This window comes from Ixodes scapularis, unplaced genomic scaffold (assembly GCF_016920785.2).
Source record: "Ixodes scapularis isolate PalLabHiFi unplaced genomic scaffold, ASM1692078v2 ptg000712l_1__unscaffolded, whole genome shotgun sequence".
NCBI lineage: Eukaryota > Metazoa > Arthropoda > Arachnida > Ixodida > Ixodidae > Ixodes > Ixodes scapularis.
In genome coordinates, this window is record NW_024610026.1 from 130,091 (window position 1) to 151,258 (window position 21,168).

General features: G+C 46.3%; 1 protein-coding gene across 1 annotated transcript; it reads left to right on the forward strand.

Moving 5' to 3' along the window:
- The first annotated feature begins 414 nt into the window (after window positions 1-414).
- Window positions 415-5,886, forward strand: LOC120839930. The gene is made up of 4 exons (XM_040210329.2): window positions 415-465; window positions 563-724; window positions 814-1,045; window positions 3,932-5,886. Exons 1-4 carry the CDS (start codon window positions 415-417, stop codon window positions 5,815-5,817), a joined length of 2,331 nt encoding a protein of 776 aa, XP_040066263.1. The 3' UTR covers window positions 5,818-5,886.
- The last annotated feature ends 15,282 nt before the right edge of the window (window positions 5,887-21,168 follow it).

Here is a 21,168-nt window from a genome sequence, read left to right on the forward strand (position 1 = left end):
CAGATGGAATTCACTACCATATGCTTACTCACCTTCACCCTTCCACACTCGACATAATTTTGTATTTGTTTAATCGCATTTGGCAGGAAAGTACATTTCCATCATCTTGGAGAGTGGCAACCGTCATTCCTTTACTAAAGGTGCAAAAGAAATTCAAGGTGTGGAATGAAACTAAAGTGATTTTTCTGCTCCTCCTTTTGTTCCTACGCACAGAACATACATAATGTAATTTCGTTCGTTTTTTAGGCACCCTCACAGGGTAACACAATAATATGAAAAAGTTCAGCCATCAAAGGGTGCCAGATGACCATTGACAATGCATTGCTAAATACAAACCCTGTTTTCATGCTGCAATCGTAAATAGTTACTTCGCTCTTCTTGTTGGTTTGCGATTCAGTCAGTCGAGATTAGAACATGGTATGGCTACATTACATCACAGATGTCATGCCAGCCAAGGCTAAAGAAGCAAATATATGAACTAGTTCCTATGCAAAGGGATACAATGAAATTTTCACAAGGGCAATGTAGATCAATTTTTTCATTATATTCTAGCTTCCCCAAGAGACCTGTCGCCGCTGGGAGATCTCAGAAACTGGAGCCTCCAGAGAAACGACCAGTTTTCCGACTGACAATGACGCATCAATGGATGTGTTGGTCTTATCCGTGGATGGTGGACAAGCATGTTCATCTAGCCCCCCTGTGTCATGTTCTGAGAGCGAGACGGGTGAGTTTACCTGTGCCAACTCTGACACTGAGGACAGTGCAGCAGAGGACGGTGGTACAGTTACTTCCGAATACCGCCACTCTGATGAGTGTCCGCTGTATGGAGGCAGCTCTTTCACCAACATCGAGGCTTGTCTCATACTCGTAATGATATTTTTTAAGTTTCGGCTTACGAGGGAATGTTTGGGCCAAATCCTCTCTGGTTTCTCGGCAATGCTACTATCGTCTAACACACTTCCGCACACAGCTTTCAAATTCTTTAAGCTCCTCTCACAATTCCAGAGGGGAAAAGGACTTTGTAACCACTTTTATTGTCTTAACTGTCAGTCATACAAAATACTCAGAAAAGACAGAGGCTCCCGTGGTGGGGGAGTCGCTTTAATTTACAAGAACTACCTTTCGTGTATTTTGATGCCTGAGTGTTCATTTACTGAGAGTTTGTGGTGCCGAGTAAAGTTCGGCGGGCATTCCATTGTAATTGGCGGGGTTTATAGATCACCTGATTCATCGCCGCAGTTTTTTGAGAATATCTATGATTATTTACAAGAAAATGTCACCTGTAGATCTAAAATAATAATTGCTGGTGATTTTAATCTTCCTAGCGTTAAATGGGACCAACTAGATCCTGGTGTGACAGATGTTAAAAGCGGTGAATTATTGCTTGACATTGCTTTTTCTAACAATCTATCACAGGTGGTTCAAGAGTTTACTAGAATTACTGATTCTTCCCGTTCTATACTAGATTTAATTTTTGTGTCAGAATCTTTGAAAAATTATGAGGTGGTTGTTGAAGATGGATTGTCGGATCATAAATTGGTGTTGCTGTCCATCAAATTAACCGCTCAATCACTAAATGCAAACTGCCCGACAACTGAAGTGTATGATTACAGTAGAGCTGATGACGTCAGTATTCTGGATCATTTAGAAATAAGAATTTCTTCTTTCGTAGATATACAAGACGTGAACCAGTTGTGGAATCAATTCAAAAAGATAATACGTTACTGTCTTGATAAGTTCGTTCCAAAAAAAGTGAAACGTGTTGCAAAGCAAAACCCCTGGGTAACGAGAGAGATAATTCATCTCAAGCGTAGAATAGCACGTCAACAAAAGAAAAAGCCGCGTAATAAAACTACAATCCAAGAGATATCTCGTATTCTTAAAGATAAACTAAAATCTGCAAAGGAACGATACTTTACTGAGGTCATGCCTGAATTTATAAGAACATCACCTCGTAGGTTTTGGCGTCACCTCGCGCCGTCGAGAGATAGTGTGCAGTACGTGGCTCATGACAATCATGTCATCACTGATCCAGGTGAAATGGCGAATTCGTTTAATGATTTCTTTCAGTCAGTTTTCTTAGACAATTGTGACCTCGCCGAAAATGCTGGTGAATTTAGTCATGAGTCACACTCGAATATGCCAGAATTGCAAGTTACAGAAGAGGGTATCTTTGCGCTACTATTAGATATGGACACAAAGAAAGCAGTCGGTCCAGACGAAATACCCAATACCTTCCTAAGGCGCTACGCCGAGTGGGTCTCAAAATATCTTTTTGTTATTTTTAGTGCTAGTCTAGTAAATTCCGAAGTACCATTAGATTGGTTATCAGCGAGGGTCGTTCCAGTTTATAAATCTGTAGATAAACATTCAATTGAAAATTATCGTCCCATTTCCCTCACGTGTGCATGTTGCAAACTACTAGAGCACATTGTTTCAAAGGAGTTGTTTAAGTTTTTAGAACATTCGAATATCTTTCTTTCGAACCAGCATGGATTTCGAAAATCCCTCTCCACTGTGACCCAGCTTACAGAAACATTGCATGACTTCGCCACGTCTATGAACAACAGAGGGCAGATCGATGCCTTATGCGACCTATCGAAAGCTTTCGACCGAGTACCCCATCCTGAACTTATAAATAAATTACTGAAACTGGGTATAAACCATAAAGTTATCCTGTGGATCAAGGCCTACCTTACAAATAGAAAACAATTTGTAGAAATAAGTAAAACAAACTCTTGTTATGTCCGCGTTCCCTCGGGCGTTCCGCAGGGATCCGTTTTGGGACCTGTTTTATTCTTGTGCTATATAAACGATATAGTGGAAAATATAGGACCCTCTATTGCGGTGCGCCTGTTTGCAGATGACTGCTTGTTGTATTCAGTTATCTCTTGCCACGATGATCAGGTCCGGCTTAATTCGGCACTGCAGACAGTAGAAAAATGGATTAAGGAGTTAAAAATGAAAATTAACTTAACTAAAACTATACATTGTACTATAACTAACAAAAAACAAAATGTTCTACCATTCGTATACAAGCTTGGAAACGAACCTTTAGTACAGGTGAACGAGTTTAAATATCTTGGCCTTACCATATCATCAAACTTAAGCTGGAAAACTCACGTTCACAATGTGTGCTCAGCTGCTAGGAAAAAACTCTGGTATCTCAAGCGCAATCTCAAGCTCACTCCCCCTGAGACAAGACTAACTGCATATAAAGCACTAATACGGCCTACTCTAGAGTACGCTTCTATAATTTGGGATCCTTTTAGAGCCTATCAGATAAATAAACTAGAAAAAATACAAAGGATGGCAGCCAGATTTATATTGTCGAGATATCAGAGAACAGAATCAGTACAGGAAATGCTTAACTATCTCAACCTTCCAACGCTCTGTGACCGTAGAAAAATAGCACGCCTTAAATTCTTTTATATGCTACAAAATGGCCAATTTAATTTTAATACGGACCCTTACATAGTTGCTCGGCAGATCAGGCCTCTCAGAGGCAACCACTTAAACCACTACCAAATAGATACAGCAAATATTGATGCATATAAATACTCCTTTTTTCCAAGAACGATAACTGATTGGAACAGCCTACCACAAGAATTAACAACAGCAAATACACTAACCTTGTTTGAAAAAAGCATTCTGAACCTTTTTCAATGATATCTATCGAATCCTTAGTATTTCCTATTCACGTATAATCATGAGAAAATTGTGATGTTATTGAGTGATGTCTTTGCTTCGTCGCTGTTTGACGATTTATAAATTCAATGTCAAGCGCTATTTTTGTATGTTTGAATTGTTGTTGATACAGTGTCCTTGTTTCTTTTTGTATTTGGTCATATGTATTCTCGTGCCTTGTGCACCCCTGTAACAACCCTAACGGGTTAACAGTATACCTAAAAAAAAAAAAAAAAATACCTAGCTGAGGAAGCGACAGTCTGTCCAACTTGTGATCAGGCCTGCCGGAGCAAGGGCACTTTTCTGCAAATGAGTTTTGCCGACACACTACGATCATTTCTGGAAGACGACAGAATATACGCCTACTTCCCCGAAACTTCCGGCAAAACAAGTAACAAGCCAGTTAAGGATATTGTCGACAGCTTAATGTATCAAGAACAGCCTGCTAATTCGTCCAAATTCAACTTCTCACTCCTGTGGAACACTGATGGTGTGCAGGTTTTCAAAAGCTCAACTAAATCACTCTGGCCAGTTCATTGCACCATCCCTGATTTACCGCCGCTGCTCCGAAAGAGATTTCAAATTTTGACGCTCCTGTGGTTCGGTGTGAAGCCGACGATAAACACATTTTTGAGGCCTTTTGTCCTGGAAGTGATAGAGCTTGCCACTAACGGACTAACTTGGCGACATCCCGAAACGGTAAAGACCATTGTTTCATACATTATGGCCCCCATCTCGTCTGTCGACGCTGTTGCGCGACCAATGCTCCAAGCCATCAGGCAGTTTAATGGTTTGTATGGGTGTTCCTTTTGTGAGCACCCAGGAAAGTCATACCTACTGCAGAGCAAGGGGCATGTGAGAGTCTACCCTCCTGGAAGAACGTACCTGTCGAGGAACGGTCGGCAGATGAGGCGGCAGGCTTCTCAAGCTGTGACAAGAGGGTATTCAGTGAAAGGTGTCAAAGGTCCAACTGTCCTCTTACCATCGTTTGATATCTGCACTGGGTTTGCAGTCGAACATATGCATTGTGTATTGCTGGGTGTGGTGAAAACTTTTTTGGGCATGTGGTTCGATTCAAAACATCATGAGGAGCCATGCTACTTGGGCCGTCATCTTCAGACAATTGACAACCGCCTTTTGACCATTAGACCGCCGGATTATATTAGCAGGTGCCCGCGCTCCCTTAAGCATCGTTGTTACTGGAAGGCAAGCGAGTTGCGAGCCTGGCTATTGTTTTATTTTCCCGTTTTTTCGTACAGCCTCCCGGATGCCTACCTACAACATTTTGTTCTTTTGATTGGTGCCGTCTACATGTTGCTTTCCGAGTTAATTTCGAAGGACCAAATTGACCTTTCACAGATGCTTTTGTTTCGGTTTGTTGATGGTGTTCATGAGCTGTATGGGGAACGTTTTTGTTCTTTCAACGTACACCAGCTAACACACGTCGCAGAGTCAGGCAGGAACTGGGGACCGCTTTGGGCCACATCGGCATTTTTGTTTGAGGACAGGAATGGGCAATTAGTGCGCCTTGTCAAAGGGACCCAAGCTGTCGACAAACAACTAGGAAGCCTGGTGGGCATCAGCAATGCGTTAAGTGCTATGTATAGGCATGTGAGGCCGCAGTCTCGTGCTAAAATGGTCTTGAGCAAGTTAGACACTGTTCATTTCACAAGACTGTGTGCTCCCAACAGCTTTGTGTGTCATGGCCGGTCATGCAAAGCAACTGCAATACTGAGGACAGCTTTGACATCTTTCTTTTCTAACACAGACAACCTAAATATCTACAAAAAAGCTACAATTGGCTCACAGACATTTTCCTCTAGGCTCTGCACCAACCAGACCCGAAGGAACAATTTCATTGTGATGTATGTTGTTGACGAACAACGAACTTTTGCTCTAATTCGGTGCTTTGTTAAGTACAAAGAACAGTTGTTCTTGGTACAGCAGAAGCTGCATGAATGCAGTGTGCAGTACGTCCATGAGGAAACTAGATTCTCAGTCCCGCACATCATTGCAGTCCGCCAAAGCGTTCGTCTTGATGTGGTCCCAGTTCCATCAACAATGACGAAGTGCATAGCTGTGCTAGATTTCGTGTGCATTTCCCCCAACAACTACGAGATGAATTTGTAGTTTCTTCCTTGAGGTCAGCTTTCATGTTTCGATTGTCTGAAATTATACGAGGCAGCACTGAAAACTTCTCGGCCCAACCCACTTCGCAAGATATGACTGTTCTGTCACTGTAGGTGAAAAGAGTGTTCTTTTATATTCTTAGGTTCCCATTTGCAGGTTTGTAACACAAATCTTATATTTGTCTTAGATCATCGACTGAACCATGTCTACTGCAAGTGTGGAATTTTCAAGTGCTGAACTCCGAGCTTTCCTGAGCTTCCTGTACCTGCAGAAGAAAACTCCAAGGGAAATTCATGTGTGTACAATGGAAACATTGAGTGACAAGTGCCCGTCATACTCAACTGTGCATTAATTATGTGCTAACTTTTTGCATTCTGATTTTGAGTATGAGGATGCCATGAGATCAGGGAGGCTTTAGACAGTGTAAATTCCTGGAATTGTTGATCGCTTTTGTGATCTAATTTTGGCAGATAAGCGAGTCTTGTCTAAAACGGTTGCAGAAACGCTAGATGTATCATGTGAATGGAAGAATTTATAATTCATGTGCACGAGCTCTCAGCCAAGTATGTATCAAAATGTTTGAGTGCTGATGAGTAACAAAAATGTTTGAGTGCTGATGAGAAACAGCGCCGAATAGAAATGCCCAGATTGATTTTGGAGCATTTTGAGCAGTCCAGAGGCTATTTCATTGAACAACTTGTCACGGTTGATGAAACATGGTTGCATCACTATGATCCGAAAACCAATCAACAGACCCAAAGATTTGCAGGAAAAGTCATGGCCACGTTTTTTTTTTTGGAGACAAGGGAGGAGTTTTGATGGCTATCTCGAGAAGGGTCAAACAATTAGTGCATAATACTACCCCAGCTTACTGCCGCTCCCAAAGGAGGTTTTGGAAGAAATTGCGAGGGGAGCTATGCAAAGGCATTCTTTCTATGCAGGACAATGCACTGCTCACAGGGCCGGAATGACCATGCATGTTTTGGAGAGCTTGGGATTTTATTGCATTGATAATCCATCATACACACCAGATCGTGCTGAATGCTTTCGTTTTTTTAGATCTGAAAGGAAGTTCAGCTTAGAGGTGAATATGTCGATAAGTAAAGTTTCATGATACTAGACCGTTCTCTCGGTCGGGTCGAGAGCTTTTCAGAATTTCCTCATATTAGCCATATGATGTCATTTGTACTATGTTCAGTTTATATTGCGAGTTATTGAGTGGGATTGGTCTGCAATATTTGTTTTGTGTGTTAGCTATTTTTACTAATATGTAAGCCACAAAAGCTTATGGTCCACAGGAAACAGCCACTAAAATGAACTGCTGCTCCATCTGGCAGCCAGGCATCCTCTTTGCTTATTCAGAGACCGAGGGGTGAAGTATCACCCACGTGCATATAGCACGTCCACATTACCAGTAACAGCAAATTTTTGTATTGCTCGTCACGCATAAACTTTTGCGGCTAATATTATGTCGTTTAGGTGGAATTCCAGGTGCGTGATATGTTTGCATAGTTTGTTCTCCACGGAGGTTTTGTTTGACTAGTTTGTTCTCCATAGAGATTTTGTTCCACCGTGCTTTAACGGCAATACATTTTTGTTTCCTTGAAGTTTAGCTTCCCTCAATGTTGACAATCTGTGTTGGTTCTTGCTATATAATACTTCGCCACTATAAAATGATTACAGTTAGTTTTGTAAACACATCTTATATCAGAATTTTTGGTGGTGTACATGAATGCGTTGTATGAATGCCAGAGACTTGTGTATACCCTCGTCCTCGGCCTTGTCTTCCCTTCATAGTGACCTTTATAATTTGTATACTTGGATCACTTAACGCTCATCCTGTTTGCAGACACAGCCAAACAACATATGTGCTCTCTATGTAATTACATTTGCGTGATGACTTGTACAAATATGGTGTGAATTGTAACTGCTTTTTTGCTGTCACAATAAACATGCTTGATGTTATTAGGCACAGAATGCACAACTTGGGTAAAGGTCTATTTCTTGAGTTCATCCTTCCAGGAATGTTCCATGGCTGTGTAAGATAATGTTCAGAGGTTCTTAAGAGTGAAAAATACTTCTACTTTATTAGTGATTGATTTTTTTAAGAATCCTGCATCATAGTATTCATTGCAATAAACAAGCCGTTGAGCTACTGTAGCTGAACCACAATTTTGATATTGCATTTTTAAGGATGTTTTGTCTGATTGAAGGATTTGGTAAATGAGCATACAGTCGGTGACAGGTCAAGATTGAAGTGGAAGCTCCTCCCATCTCTTTTCACTTTAGTAGAAAATGGAAAGAGATGGGAAGAGCTTCCCATCTCTTTCCGCTTTGTTCTTGACCTGTAACCGGCTATAGTTGCAAGTCATCTACAATTGAAAATAACTTGATACTAATTTTGTCGCACATACCTATATACTCATCTTGATTTGTCATTTGGGTGTCATGAAAAACTAATGAAATCTGGAAACGGTGCACAAATAAATATATGCAATTGATGTGAAGTGTTTTTGGTGTTTTCTTAGAAATAACACAGTGAGAGCAATTCAGTTTCCCTGAAAAAATATTTATGCCATACAGATAAAAGAACATGTTTCAGAGAAATTTCAGAATTGAGATATGCAATATGTCTTCGTATAACAAATGATTGTACAGAGCGCGACACTGTTAGAGCGAACAACTCGCCTGCATGCCACATTGAGTCATCTGTATATGGCTGGATTGAGCCATATCTAGCACCATATAGTGCCATATATACGAGTATCAGGCATCATATACTGTTACATATGACTTTATCTGGCAATATATATCGTCATATATGGTGTCACCTTGCCATATTTGCCCTGATTTCAGCCCTTGTGTGGCTATATATGACCTTATATGTCTACTTATATGGCCTTATATGTCTACTTATAGGCTCCTTGCACTGACGTCACATCGCATACTTTTGAACACCAAGTAAAAGGAGGAGAGGGAAGCTGCTTTTGTAAGAATTTTGAGTGACAGGTTAATCTTCTATAATCTTCTGGGGGGAGAATAGCGACGCCTGTACAAATCCGGGAGGCACAAAGGAGGATCCTGATAAGAGCGGAGCTCCTTCTTTCCCTTTTCTCTGGAGGGCATCGGAAATGACGTCATCTGCAAGGGGCCTATATGTCCACATACGGCCTTATATAAAATATATCTGGAACATATATGACATTTCTCTAAGGGTTCCCGCATGCTCTTTAATGGCCGGAGGGCGAACACAAAGAGTTGTAAATAAGGACTTAACGGAGAAGGTTGTACTTCTCCAGCGCCTCATAATTTGGCAAAGCTTACACAAAAAACGCGTTTTTTGGCCAACCTGCGTTCTGTTTTTTTTTATCCGTAACATGGGTCTAAAGTATCAAACTGCCGTAAAAAGCGCGTGTACGGCGATTCCGCTAGACTGTATTAGAAACAACGAGTGGAGCCACCGGAGTGCTTTTTCGGTACCTCCGCATGTGGAAAAAAAACAGCTAATTCAAGCCAATTCGCTCGTAGCGCCCTCTCGGGCACTACGAGCGAAGTGGTTTGGATTAGGGTGCCTTCATGTGCGATGTTAACCATGTTCTTCATGTGCACTTTGCTTAGGGTGGAGACATCTGGCCATTTTGTTCCCACTTTTACATTTATTTTTTGTTCAGAAGCGCGTGAAAGAGCGTGTCCCTGCACGCGTCTGTGGCGCTGACTGTGCTATGGTGACATTTTGATTTTCGTCGATTTCTTTGTATTTTCCCCGTGAGCGCGTGCTGTCGGCATCGGGTATTGGCGACGTGCGCGACCGAAAGCGTCGCTGTGGTCGGCCTTCCACAATTGGCCGAACGCCGCCTATGACGTCGGAAATGGGATATATATCTACAAAACGTATTTATTATATCTACAAAGGGGATTCGTCACGTCCCCTTGAGTAGCATCACCTGGAGTGACGTGGAGGGGAAAGGAAAGGGGAAAGGGGTTCATACATGCCTCGCCACCCCTGAAAGACGGAGAAAGTCTAACAGGGAGTCGAGGATCTGCTTCCTGTGCGGGTTTGCGAGGTCCGGAAGGGTCTACTCTTCATATGTTGTGGGTCTTCTTGCCTGTGGGAGAAGCTTCTTCCACGCTGCTTCGCGATACCGCGAACTTTCAGCGCAGTCCCACACGAGGTGGAAACATATTGCCGGGACACCGCAGTATTCGCAGTTGGAGTCAATGCCTGGGTCGTTCGGGTCTGTATGCTTATAAAATCTAGCCTGCCAGATGGGCGTGATGGCCGTATTTGTTTGGAGCCGCCTGATGCTCACCTCCTCCCACCGGTTGTATTCCGGCGGGATCGGATAAGAATCTGGTGGAAGAAGGGAGATGAGCCTGAGTTTTCGGGCAAGCCGCTCCTCTCTATTTATCTCGTCTGGGTCAGGTGGTATGGCAGGCCTTTCGTCTTGTTCTTGAGGTGCGAGGAGAGGATCGTGGCCTTGTGAGGGCAGGGTACATGCGTTTAGCTGCGCCCTCGCGGCCTCGTTCGCTCTCTCGTTTTCCGGTATGCCTTCGTGGCCCGGAATCCAGTCTGTAACGACGGTGACGTAGGGTTTTGATTGCTTAACAACGCTTCGTATTTAAAGCGCGATGTCATTCTGCGAGCGGCATCGTTTGCATTCACGGAGTGCTTCTTGCGAATCTGTGTAAATAATTACATTGGCTCGTTGGGGATTGTCTGTGGCTTCCTTGACGGCTTGCAGTATTGCCAACAGCTCTACAGTCTTGGAGCTGCTCGTCTTGTACGTTTGCCCTCTCCATGTTTTGCTGCGGGTGGGTGCGCTCCATGCGATTGCATGTGCGTCCAGCCTGATTTCTGGCCGCGTCGGTATAGAAGACATCGGTATCGTCTCCGAGTTGTCCAATCTTCTTTAGGTGTTCTTCGCTCTAGTGCTGCCGCCTCTTCTTATGGTTTTTTTCTTGGTTTTGGGGTATTAACCTACTTGTTGAGACATCCTCCGTTTCCCACGGGGGCGGTGGATGTGCTGCAATAGTTGTTGTGTCAAGGTCCGTGGTCTCTTCTAATTTCTGGAAGATGACTCTACCATGGCCCGAGCGAGAGAGCCTTTTGAGCTGTCCCAGCACCATTTCGTCGGCGATTTCTCGGACCTTGCTCACTTGGGCAGCCTTCTCCAGCTTGGGGATAGGAGTTAACTTGGGAAGACCCGTGATGACTCTCATGGCGCTTCTGTTGAGTATATTGCGGGTCTCTTCTTGCACTCTATTAAGTCGGAGGTAGCTGAGGCCGTACACCGCCTTTGAAACGTGGAGTGCTCGATGTAATCTCTAGTAGATCTGCCTGTGCTCCCCAGGCCTTCGTCGTGAGCTTTCGAAGTAGGTTCAGTCCATCCGACTATTGGGTTTTTGTTTGCTTCATCCAGGTCGCAGCTCCTCCATTTTGCTCAAAGGTGACGCCTAAGATCTTGAGGTTGGAAGCCTTTAGGATAGGGGTTCCATCGATTTTAAGTTGAATTTGTTTGTCGAAACGTGTGGTTTTTTGTTTTGTGACGATCATAAAGGAGGTCTTTTGAGGCGAGAGATGGAGGCCTGATTGTCTCGCAAAGGCCTGTGTTACATCCAGGGCTTTTTGCATTGTTTCTTTTTGCTTTCTGACAATCCCTTTGACGGTCCAGAATGTAACGTCGTCCGCGTATAGAGAAAAGTTGATGTTGGGTATGGCATCCAACGCGTTCGCTAGGTCTGTCATAGCCATGTTGAACAGTTTTGGGGATAACACAGCACCCTGGGGGCGCCGGTGTTGTTGTGCCGCCAGGGGCTTCTGTTTGCACCAATAACTATTTGATACGTTCGTTCCTTGAGAAACGACTTAATAAAGTTTAACATGTTGCCTCGGATTCCGCGTCTTTTTGCTGCTTCGATGACCGTCTTGTGAGGAATGCTGGCGAATGCCTTCTTGATGTCTAAGGCAACTATGGTTTTTGGTTGTCTCTTGAACTGAGGCTTCTCGTACACGTCACGATGTATCATTGCCAAGCTGTCCTGGGTGAAGAAGCCAGGTCTGAAACCCGTTTGCATTGGATGCAGGTCACCTCGAGTCTCGGGGATCCATGAAAGCCTCGTTTAAACCATCTTTTCTAGAATTTTGCACAAGTTCGATGTTAGCGAAATAGGCCTGAGATTTTGTTGGGTGTTGAGTTGCTTTTCGGGATTGGGGATCGGGATGACCGTTGATCTCTTCCACTCAGCCGGGATTTCTCCGCCGTCCCAGATGTCGTTGTAACTTTGGAGGAGTTCTTCAAGTTCTTCTTTAGGCAAGTTTCTTAGTGCCGCGACTGTGACTTGATCGGGTCCCGGTGCCGAGTTGGTATTGGCTGCCGTGAGTGCCTCAAGTAGCTCGCCCATGGTGAATGGTGCGTTCTCGGGTGCGTGGTCTTCAACTTGAAGTGACTGATAGATTTCGGCCTCCGGGGGCGGATGCTGCTGCGGAAAGAAGAGAGTTCCTGCCTGATCGGCAAGTTGTTCGTCTGTGATCTTGAGTTTCAAGGCGATGTTGCTGCTTGTGTTTTGTGCTTTAGTTTTGCCCGCAAGGCCGCGGTATATCCGCCAGACCCGGCGCAGTCCCGTCTTCTCGTTAAACGAGTTGCATAGTGCTCTCCTTTTTGTTCGACAGAGCTCGTTGGCGTAGCGTTTTGCCTTAGCCGTCGCCTTGTTTAGGGAAATCTTGTTGCCTAAAGTCTTACGTTTCCTGTACTTCTTGAGAGCTTCGAGTCTAGTGCCCCATAGGTTCACGAGATGTAAGTCTGGAGTCGGCTTGTCTTTTTTCACTTTGTACACCTTTTTGGCTTTCTTAACCGCCTGGACAATCCTTTCTGCCAGGGGAGTTTCTTTGAGATCTTGAACGTGGGTGCGAAAAGCGTCCCACTTGATAAAACATACTTTTTTCTTTGGTGCGACACTAAGTGGAAGCGCAATTTTGATGGGCAAATGATCACTACCCATGGCGTCTGGTAGCACACACCAGCTTGCTCTAAGTTGTCTCGAAGTCCACGTGAGGTCGGGAGTAGTGTCCGTTTGATTGTTAGATTGTGCGAGCCTCGTTGTGATGCCTTTTTCGTTGCGGAGAACGAGCCCCTTTCTTTCACAGGCACGCTTAATGACCTTGCCTCTCTTGTCTCTAGAGTTGTAGCCACATTCTGTGTGCTTGGCGTTGAAATCTCCCGCCAGTATAGTTGGGGTTCGGCCGTCTATAAGTCTTCGTATCCGTGCGTCGTCTAGCTCTGTGGCGCCATGACGAATGTAGGCATTAAAAACATCGACGGTCGTGTCTCCCCATCGAATCCGAGTGCTAATCACCTCACGACGTTCGCTGCATTCATTTTTGGTATCGATCTGAGTTTGCGGTAGGGATTTTTTAACGAGGGTGACTGTTAGTCTGTATAGTTACCATTCTTTCTGACGATTATTGGCTGGAGAAAAGTACTGTACCCTCGAATCTTGAGGTTCTTCACGTTCGCCTCCTGGAGGAGGATAACATCGGGAGCCTTGTCTTTGAGTTTTTCGAGTCTGAGCTTAAGCTCCGAAAGTTTTTGTTGGAGACCCCTGCAATTCCACTGGAGGACCCATACGTTGGTTATTTTCTTTCTTTGGCGTGGCGGTTTGGGTCTGGACGCCGAGGCGCTACTTGCAATGCTGTTTGCTGATTAGTGCGTAGACGAGGTCGCATAGCTTGTCAACCTTGCTTTCGAGGGATCCGACTTTCCCTTCAAGCGTGTCAATTCTGCCATGGGTGGCTTGTACTTCTGCAATCCATCCCAAGGGAGACGACGCGGCCGAGCTGGTGTTGCTTCCTCCGCTCTGATGCAGGGGGTAGTTCCACGCATTGGAGCTAAGGGGCTGCATGGCTGATGGCAGAGTCGGAAAATTCTTAAAGGATTGCAGAAACTCCAGCGACGGTGTTTGTTGGGACGAGGTTGTTGTTGCTTGACCACTCGCGTAGGAGCTGTTGCTCTGCAATTTCTTGTGTGGAGGTGGAGGTTTCACTTTCTTGGGTGGGATCATGCGTTTGGGGCAATCATTGCTCGTGGCAACGTGTGTCCCTCCACAGTTGACACATTTGGGTTGCAGCTTACAGTTCTTGGACTCGTCGTGTTCGTGTCCGCAACTGCTGCAGCGCTTGATATTTATAGGACAGACGTCGGCTTTGTGTCCAAGGAGGTGACAGTTATAGCACACCAAGGGCCTAGGTCTGTATGAGGTTACCCTAAAGGCCTCGCAGGCGTATCGGACGTAGTTTGGTAGGGACCGGCCTTCAAAGGTAATGAGGACCGTTCTTCCTGACTGGCCGATGATTCTGGCCGAGGAGATCTGGTGGGTTTTGCACTCCAGTTCTTTTGTTAGCAAATCAGGAGTCTCGCCGTTGTCGTATCCTCGCAGATAAATGACTCTCTTGATTTGCGAGCTTGAGGTTGCCACGTATGGCTTCATTTCAAGCGTTTTTCCTTTGAGGTCGATTTTGCCGATTGTCATGAGCTTGTCGATGGCTTTACGGTTCTTCGTGGTGATAGCGATGGTGTTTGAACGTTCATTCGTGTGAACTGAGCATTCCTTGTCGCTTACGCCGGTCTTGGTAATAGCGTCGCGGATGTTCTTGCTCGCAATGTTGTAAACGTCTTCGCGACACACGGGCTTGAGGACGACCGTGTACGTGGGTGTCTGTGACGTGGATTTATCGGGCCGGTTGCGTCGGCGACGTCTCGTGTGTTGCAGCCACGTGCCATCTTGGGGTGCTATGTTGCGCTTTTTGGACTCCCAGGAGACTAGGAAGAGGGAAGTGACGTCAACGACACAGCAAACACAGATTGAATGTTGACAGAAGAAAACGAAATCAACACCCAATCTACGTTTGCTGTGTCGTTGACGTCACTTCCCTCTTCTTACCGCCGAATTCAGAAACCTCACTCAAACTACACTCAAACTGAAGGGCCCCTCCACTTCCTCGAGGAAGGCGCAAGGACCGGCGCTGGCCAATCGCGACGGCGGATCCGTCCTCGCGATTGGCCAGCGCCGGCCCTCTTGCCTTCCTCGAGGAAGTGGAGGGGCCCTTCAGTTTGAGTGTAGTTTGAGTGAGGTTTCTGAATACGGCGGCTAGTCTCCTGGGAGTCCAAAAAGCGCAACATAGCACCCTTGGTTCTCTTGTTCCATGGGTGCCGCAATACCATCGCCACCGGCGAGATTTGGTGTGCCCTGGCTCGAAGCGTCGGTGCCAGGAGTCAAATGTTGTAACTCGGTGTTGTCGCTGGAGATTTGGTTCATGTAGTTATAGAACGCGTTTTTGTTCTGCAAGAACATTGCTATGTCTTTTTCGTGCTCTTCATAAGCGGTGTACTTCTTTTATGTTCAGCTCTATGCGAGCGTATTCTTCTTTTCTTTCTCTGAATGCCTGGAACTCTGCCCAGTCCTCGTCGGAAATAACAATTCCTACCTTCTTTGAGGTGGAAGCTTCCTCCTCCGTTCTTGAATATGGGCTTGCGAACGCCATGTTTCTTTTTGGGGGTCGAATCTTCCCCGCGGCTTGAGAGTCCTGTGTAGTGGGTGGGAGGGCCTGAAAATCCTCTTCGATGCCGTTGACTTCCAGAGATAGATGGGGGGTCGGGTCCAGGGTTTCTAACGGATCGTCAGGTCCCGAAATCGGGATCCGGCGGTGAGCTTGTTAGCTGTGAACCTAACGTTCGATAAGCCTTCTTCCTCTTTCCTCTTCCGGAAAGGGGATTTATCATCGACGGAAATAAAAGTAATGAAAGAAGTTTAGTTTTGACGGTCTTTGCATTCTTCCTTTGAGAGCGCAATGATTTCAAGCTTCCACCGTGCTATTTACAAACACCATCGAACTTGTTGTTCGCAAGGTAATGACGTCACAAGGGGGAACCATAGGAGGGCGCCACCAAAACATCTCGCCGCTAATTACAAAGGGTGGCATCACTCTAAACAGAAGGTCATTGAGGCACCCTTGTTCGGATTAGCCGCTTTTTATGAAAAACACGTATCGTTCCAACGCTAAGCTCGACCGGCACACTGGTCAAGGTCATAGAAACGATGGAACGCCGGACTATATTTTTTACACTACCTAGACGCCAGGCTTCACGTACATAAAGTCACCGCGACTTGTCTTGTCGTCACAACGCCATGCGACATCAGGACGACGCCTTGACGTCAACGTCGTCATCGACGTAGACAACATGCGTTACTCGACATCAAGACTGTGTTCTGACGTCATATTCCGTTGACAACGACGACGATGTCAACGCTGACGTTGATGACGACGTCACGGGACGTTAAGGCGATTGCGTCTTTTTCAATCCAACGTCATAAGGACGCTTGGTGCCAGTTCGGTGACGTCGTTGTCGACATGACGCCACTCGACGTCACGAAGACGGCCTGACAGCTTCACGACGTTGACTTTATCGTCGACGACGTTAAACGACGTCAAGACTTCGTCATGACTGCGCGTCGACGTTGATGCTGGCGAAGGCGACGACGTTACACGCCATCAAGGCTTCGTCGTGACGTTGACGCTCACGGTGACGTCAGGACGACGTTAACGTGAAGTCATAGCGATATTTAACGTTGCGTGGGGCGTCGAAGTCAACGTCGGCATTGAAGACCACGTCCATATCGTTTTCTGTGTGGCGCGCGACGTCATGACCACGTTACAAGGGCGACTTGATGTCGCGAAACAGCGTCGTCCTCAACGCGAGGCGATTTCACGACCGCGTCACAACGGCGACTTGATGTCGCGAAACGGCGTCGTCCTCAACGCGAGGCGATTTCACGACCGCGTCACAACGGCGACTTGATGTCGCGAAACGGCGTCGTCCTCAACGCGAGGCGATTTCACGACCGCGTCACAACGGCGACTTGATGTCGCGAAACGGCGTCGTCCTCAACGCGAGGCGATTTCACGACCGCGTCACAACGGCGACTTGATGTCGCGAAACGGCGTCGTCCTCAACGCGAGGCGATTTCACGACCGCGTCACAACGGCGACTTGATGTCGCGAAACGGCGTCGTCCTCAACGCGAGGCGATTTCACGACCGCGTCACAACGGCGACTTGATGTCGCGTAACGGCGTCGTCCTCAACGCGCCGTCACGACCGCGTTACAACGGCGACTTGATGTCGCCAAACGGTGTCGTCCTCGACGCGACGCGATGTCACGACGGCCTTACGACACCATCTTGGAGTCGCGTAACGTCTTCGGCGATGACGTCGTAATGTCGTCGTGTCGTGGTGCTTTGACGTTACCTCTGACGTCAAAATCATAAAAAATACAATATAGCCCCTAAGGGGCTATATTGCCCATATGATCTTGACCACGGCCGTGTCTTGACCTGTGTCGTTGCTCGATCGCAGCGAAGGTGGCGTTGCGATCGAAGTGGCTTGGCTCCACCTGATCGCTTTCCACATTTTGAGGTACAACTGAAAGCATGAGCGGGGCCTGTAGCTCTTTCCACTCGTTCCTTCTAGTCGGATGCAACCTGAGAACAATCTTTTAGCCAGGGGGGGGGGGGGGGGGGGAGGAGGGAAAGGGAACGCGGCGCAAAGCGGAAGCTGCCATATTAAAACCGCTTACGTTGTCAGCATAGGTTTTGCAGCGGAGAAGTTGCTACCATATACGGCGGACTGAGTTTTACTTTCTTTTTCGTTTTGGAACGAGAATGTATTGTTGTGCTAAATAAGTCCTCCTCCATACAGACAACGAAGTTTAATTATATTTGTCTTGTTTACTTGGTTTGAAACCCTAAAACCGGGTTTCTGGCGACTTATTGCTTCCATCATTTTGGAATAGGCAAGACAGTTATCTCGCTGTTCTGGTTTCGGTTCCGAAAGCAAGGCAAATCGCTCATAGTTCCCGCCCTCAATACGCGTTGGACACCTTCCACACTTTGACACCGGATAACTGGATGAACAAAGATTTACATTTACTTCAGAGGTAACTTTCGCCGCTTCCTCACCGTCGAGCAGCCAGATTAGCTGGCGGCAAGCCGCGGATGAAAGGCTTGAGCATCAACAGCCTATAGAGCCACTTCAACAGCCCAAGTGCGCTCAGTGCCAATGCGGGCAACGCGGGCTTCTGTCAACCCACGGGCGGACCCAATGGGAGGGGGCGACGCGGACGGCCCACCCTCTTCCAAATAATTGACAACCTCCCCCCCGCCCCCTTCTCGAAGGCCGATTTGACATGGGCGGATCCCCCGAAATAAAACCAACTACCGGCCTGCCAGGTGGTAGGAGGCTCGGTACTCAAGGACGAGGGTTCGAAATAGGATAGGTCGCACCCTAGCAGGCACACTTGTACTCTGAACTTGGAGAACCACTCCGTCGCTTCAACCGAGACTGAAGTTCGCGGCGGCGGTTTCAAAGCACAGCTTAGAACCAAAAGTCGGCGACGCGGCGCACATCTAGGGGCTGTCGGCGCAGTGTGGTTCTGCGGCGGTTAAAACAAAAGGCGCAACCCGAGTCCTGTTTACCTTGCTTTAAATTTTCCCTCCCCCCCCCAAAAAAAAAACAATAAAAATAGGAGTTCTAGATCCGCCCCCGGGTCAACCGGTAGCCCAGCACAATCCGTGAACGTTCCAGCTCTTCGCCATGACACGGCGTTGCAGAAAGCAGGGTAAAATACAACTACAGGGACCACCGAATCAAATGCACTGTTATCGTAAATATTGGCTTCTGATTGCGCCTTTGTAGATCATCTTATTCGTTTTGCTGGAGAGACGCAACCGACGGGCATAACAAAATCGTTTGCGTATTCCGCATACCTCGCAAAAGCACTTACCCAGTCACCTTGCAAAAAGCGCGAAACACGGAGTCCGCACCGCCCTGACTTCCCAGTATTTTACCTGCTTTAGAGCAGTTTGTACCTGCTAGTACGTACGTCGAGCGGCGGAAACATGTGGGCACCCTAGATATGTCTACTGAAACTGCAACTTGAAACTAGGGGCAATGCCAGAGAGAAAAGAGACAAAGTTGGGAAAGCATGCTCGCTCTCTCCAATTCTGAACTTTCAAGTGATTGTACCATGATAAATTCCCCAACACCTCTTTCCAAAATAAAAAAAAAATGCTATGTTCACTACGTAAAAAATGGTCTCAGTTCATGCATCCGCAGACAGGTAGGAAACGTTGCCCTAATTTATTCACACCGCATGACGAGCGCAACAAACTCACACGAGATTTACAAGAAAATATCGGTGGTGACTTAAGTTTCCCTGAAATTCTGTATGATCGGTCATTTGCAGGACCGAATCATCTACTCGGGCGGTGTGCGTCGCTGTGCAAACGCTAACAACACGAAGCATAAAAACGGCAGGTCTAGGACAACAATCCGGAGTCCATTGTTCAATTAAAACGACGTAATTTTGTTGAAAACGCCCGCAGCTTTTTACTCACGGTATGCGTCGAGAATCTTTCACACTGTGAAACGGAACGAAGGTAGATTTATTTTTAAAAGCGCTCGCTGCGTCCTCCCGGACCAGCTGAACCGGATCAGCTGACGACGACGAGACTGAACACGTTGAATTTCAACCCCACAATAACCAATTTGCGCTTCGTGTTAGTATGGGCTTCTAACTCCAAGCACCGCACCACACACCACGAACGTTTCAACTCTTTGTCGCATCGCCGTGTTGCACCAAACCTTTCTCTATGCACCAAACAGAACGAGATCGCCGAAGTCAACGGAGCGCTGTCGTGAACCTTGGCTTGTGCCAATACTGGAGTGATATATTCGTTCCCTCTTACGTGCGGGAAGCGTTACGTTGGGCAGACGGGGCGCTGTCTCAATGACAGGCTCCGGGAACATAACTGCAACGCCATTAACGCTAACTCAGGCCATCTGGGCATTCATTGTAGAGATTGTGGATGTTCCCCCCTTCTGGGCAATTGCACAGTACTGGGACGAAGCAGCAACAAACTAACTCGAGAAATCATCGAAGCCGCGAGCATAGACCTGCTAGACGGAGTATGCGTTAGTACCCCGTCGATTAGCTTATCAAGAAAAGAGTTATATTATTTAGGAAAACCTCCTCAGTAATTTTACTGTAGTAGGACTAGATCTTATTTTCTTCCATTTCTTTCCATATTTCTTTCCTATATTAATCTTTCCCCTTTCTTTTTATTTTTATTTTTCTTTCGCTGTTCTTCCTTGGTTAACATTTATTTCTTTTTTAGTGCGTAAGGGTGAAAGATAAGAACGAAGATTAATATATCCGAGAGTTGACAGTCAGCGCTGTGTGAGTGTTGTTTCTTTGTGTGTATCTGTTTTGATGGTGTGTTGTCTGTTGTGCGCTGCGAAGTATTAGCTTGGCTTGTGGTTGCGCACTCGTGGACCCTGTGACTCCCTTCGCTTTCAAAGCACACCCGACGATTACGAATGATACTTTCCGTCTTCCGGGACCATCACAGGGGCACTTCTCCGGTCACGTCTTCGCTACATGTGCTCGTAAACCGCGACAAACGGGTCAAACCGAAGCTGCCGAAGCAATCCCGGCGCCATGTTGAACGTGCGTTGTTGCTAGATTTTCTCCCACCAAACAAAAACAACGAAAGCAAACCGGCTCTAGCTTCCAGCGTACATCGGCGTTGCGCCGTGGCCAGATTTTCTCCGTCAGCTCTAACTTAAAGATGACCTACAAATGCAGCAACACTGGTATAATTAATGAAAAAACGGTTAAAGTACAGGTGAGCTGGTGGATATTTACCATGATGGAACTTAACCCGAGACTGGGGTAGAAACAGAAACTTAAAAGTAGAAGGGACAGAGAGAAGTGAAGAAGAGAACGTCTCAAACGCAGCTAAAAAATTTATTTAGTCCCACATCCTTGTGTACTCACAACCACAAGGTCACCCAAACACGCAACATGCCCCTTTCAAAAACACAACACACCAGGAGAAAAAAAAAAGCCATAAACACTGTCGCTGTAAAATATTGAACTGTTAATCCGCATTACAGCCAAGGCACGCCATGCCGAAGTCGTTGGACACCGGCGTCGCCTTCATGCACCGTGGGTGTGTAAACAAAAGCGTTCGGAACAAAATAGACATATGGCCATTTTGCTCCAAACGGTTTTGTTTGTGTTTTCTTCCGAAGCGCGTGAAGGCTAGTCCCCGGCACGAGCTCTTGGCATTCATGGTGCTACCACGGCGTTTTATTATCAATATTGTTCTTTACATAGAAACTGTACCGTTTGCAACCGGTACTACAAATAGAAAACCAACTATTAAGCGGGTTGTTAACACTGTGGGGTTGATCTTCGGTGAACATCAACCTGAGTGGCTGCTAGTGCTTGGGGAG

Excerpts from the sequence above, each read along its gene's own strand:
- LOC120839930 (XM_040210329.2), top strand. The coding sequence starts at position 415 with ATGGTATGGCTACATTACATCACAGATGTCATGCCAGCCAAGGCTAAA. Across the intron at positions 466-562 it reads TGCCAGCCAAGGCTAAAGAA|AGACCTGTCGCCGCTGGGAG; the intron begins GCAAATATATGA and ends AGCTTCCCCAAG. Across the intron at positions 1,046-3,931 it reads CCACTTTTATTGTCTTAACT|CTGAGGAAGCGACAGTCTGT; the intron begins GTCAGTCATACA and ends AAAAATACCTAG.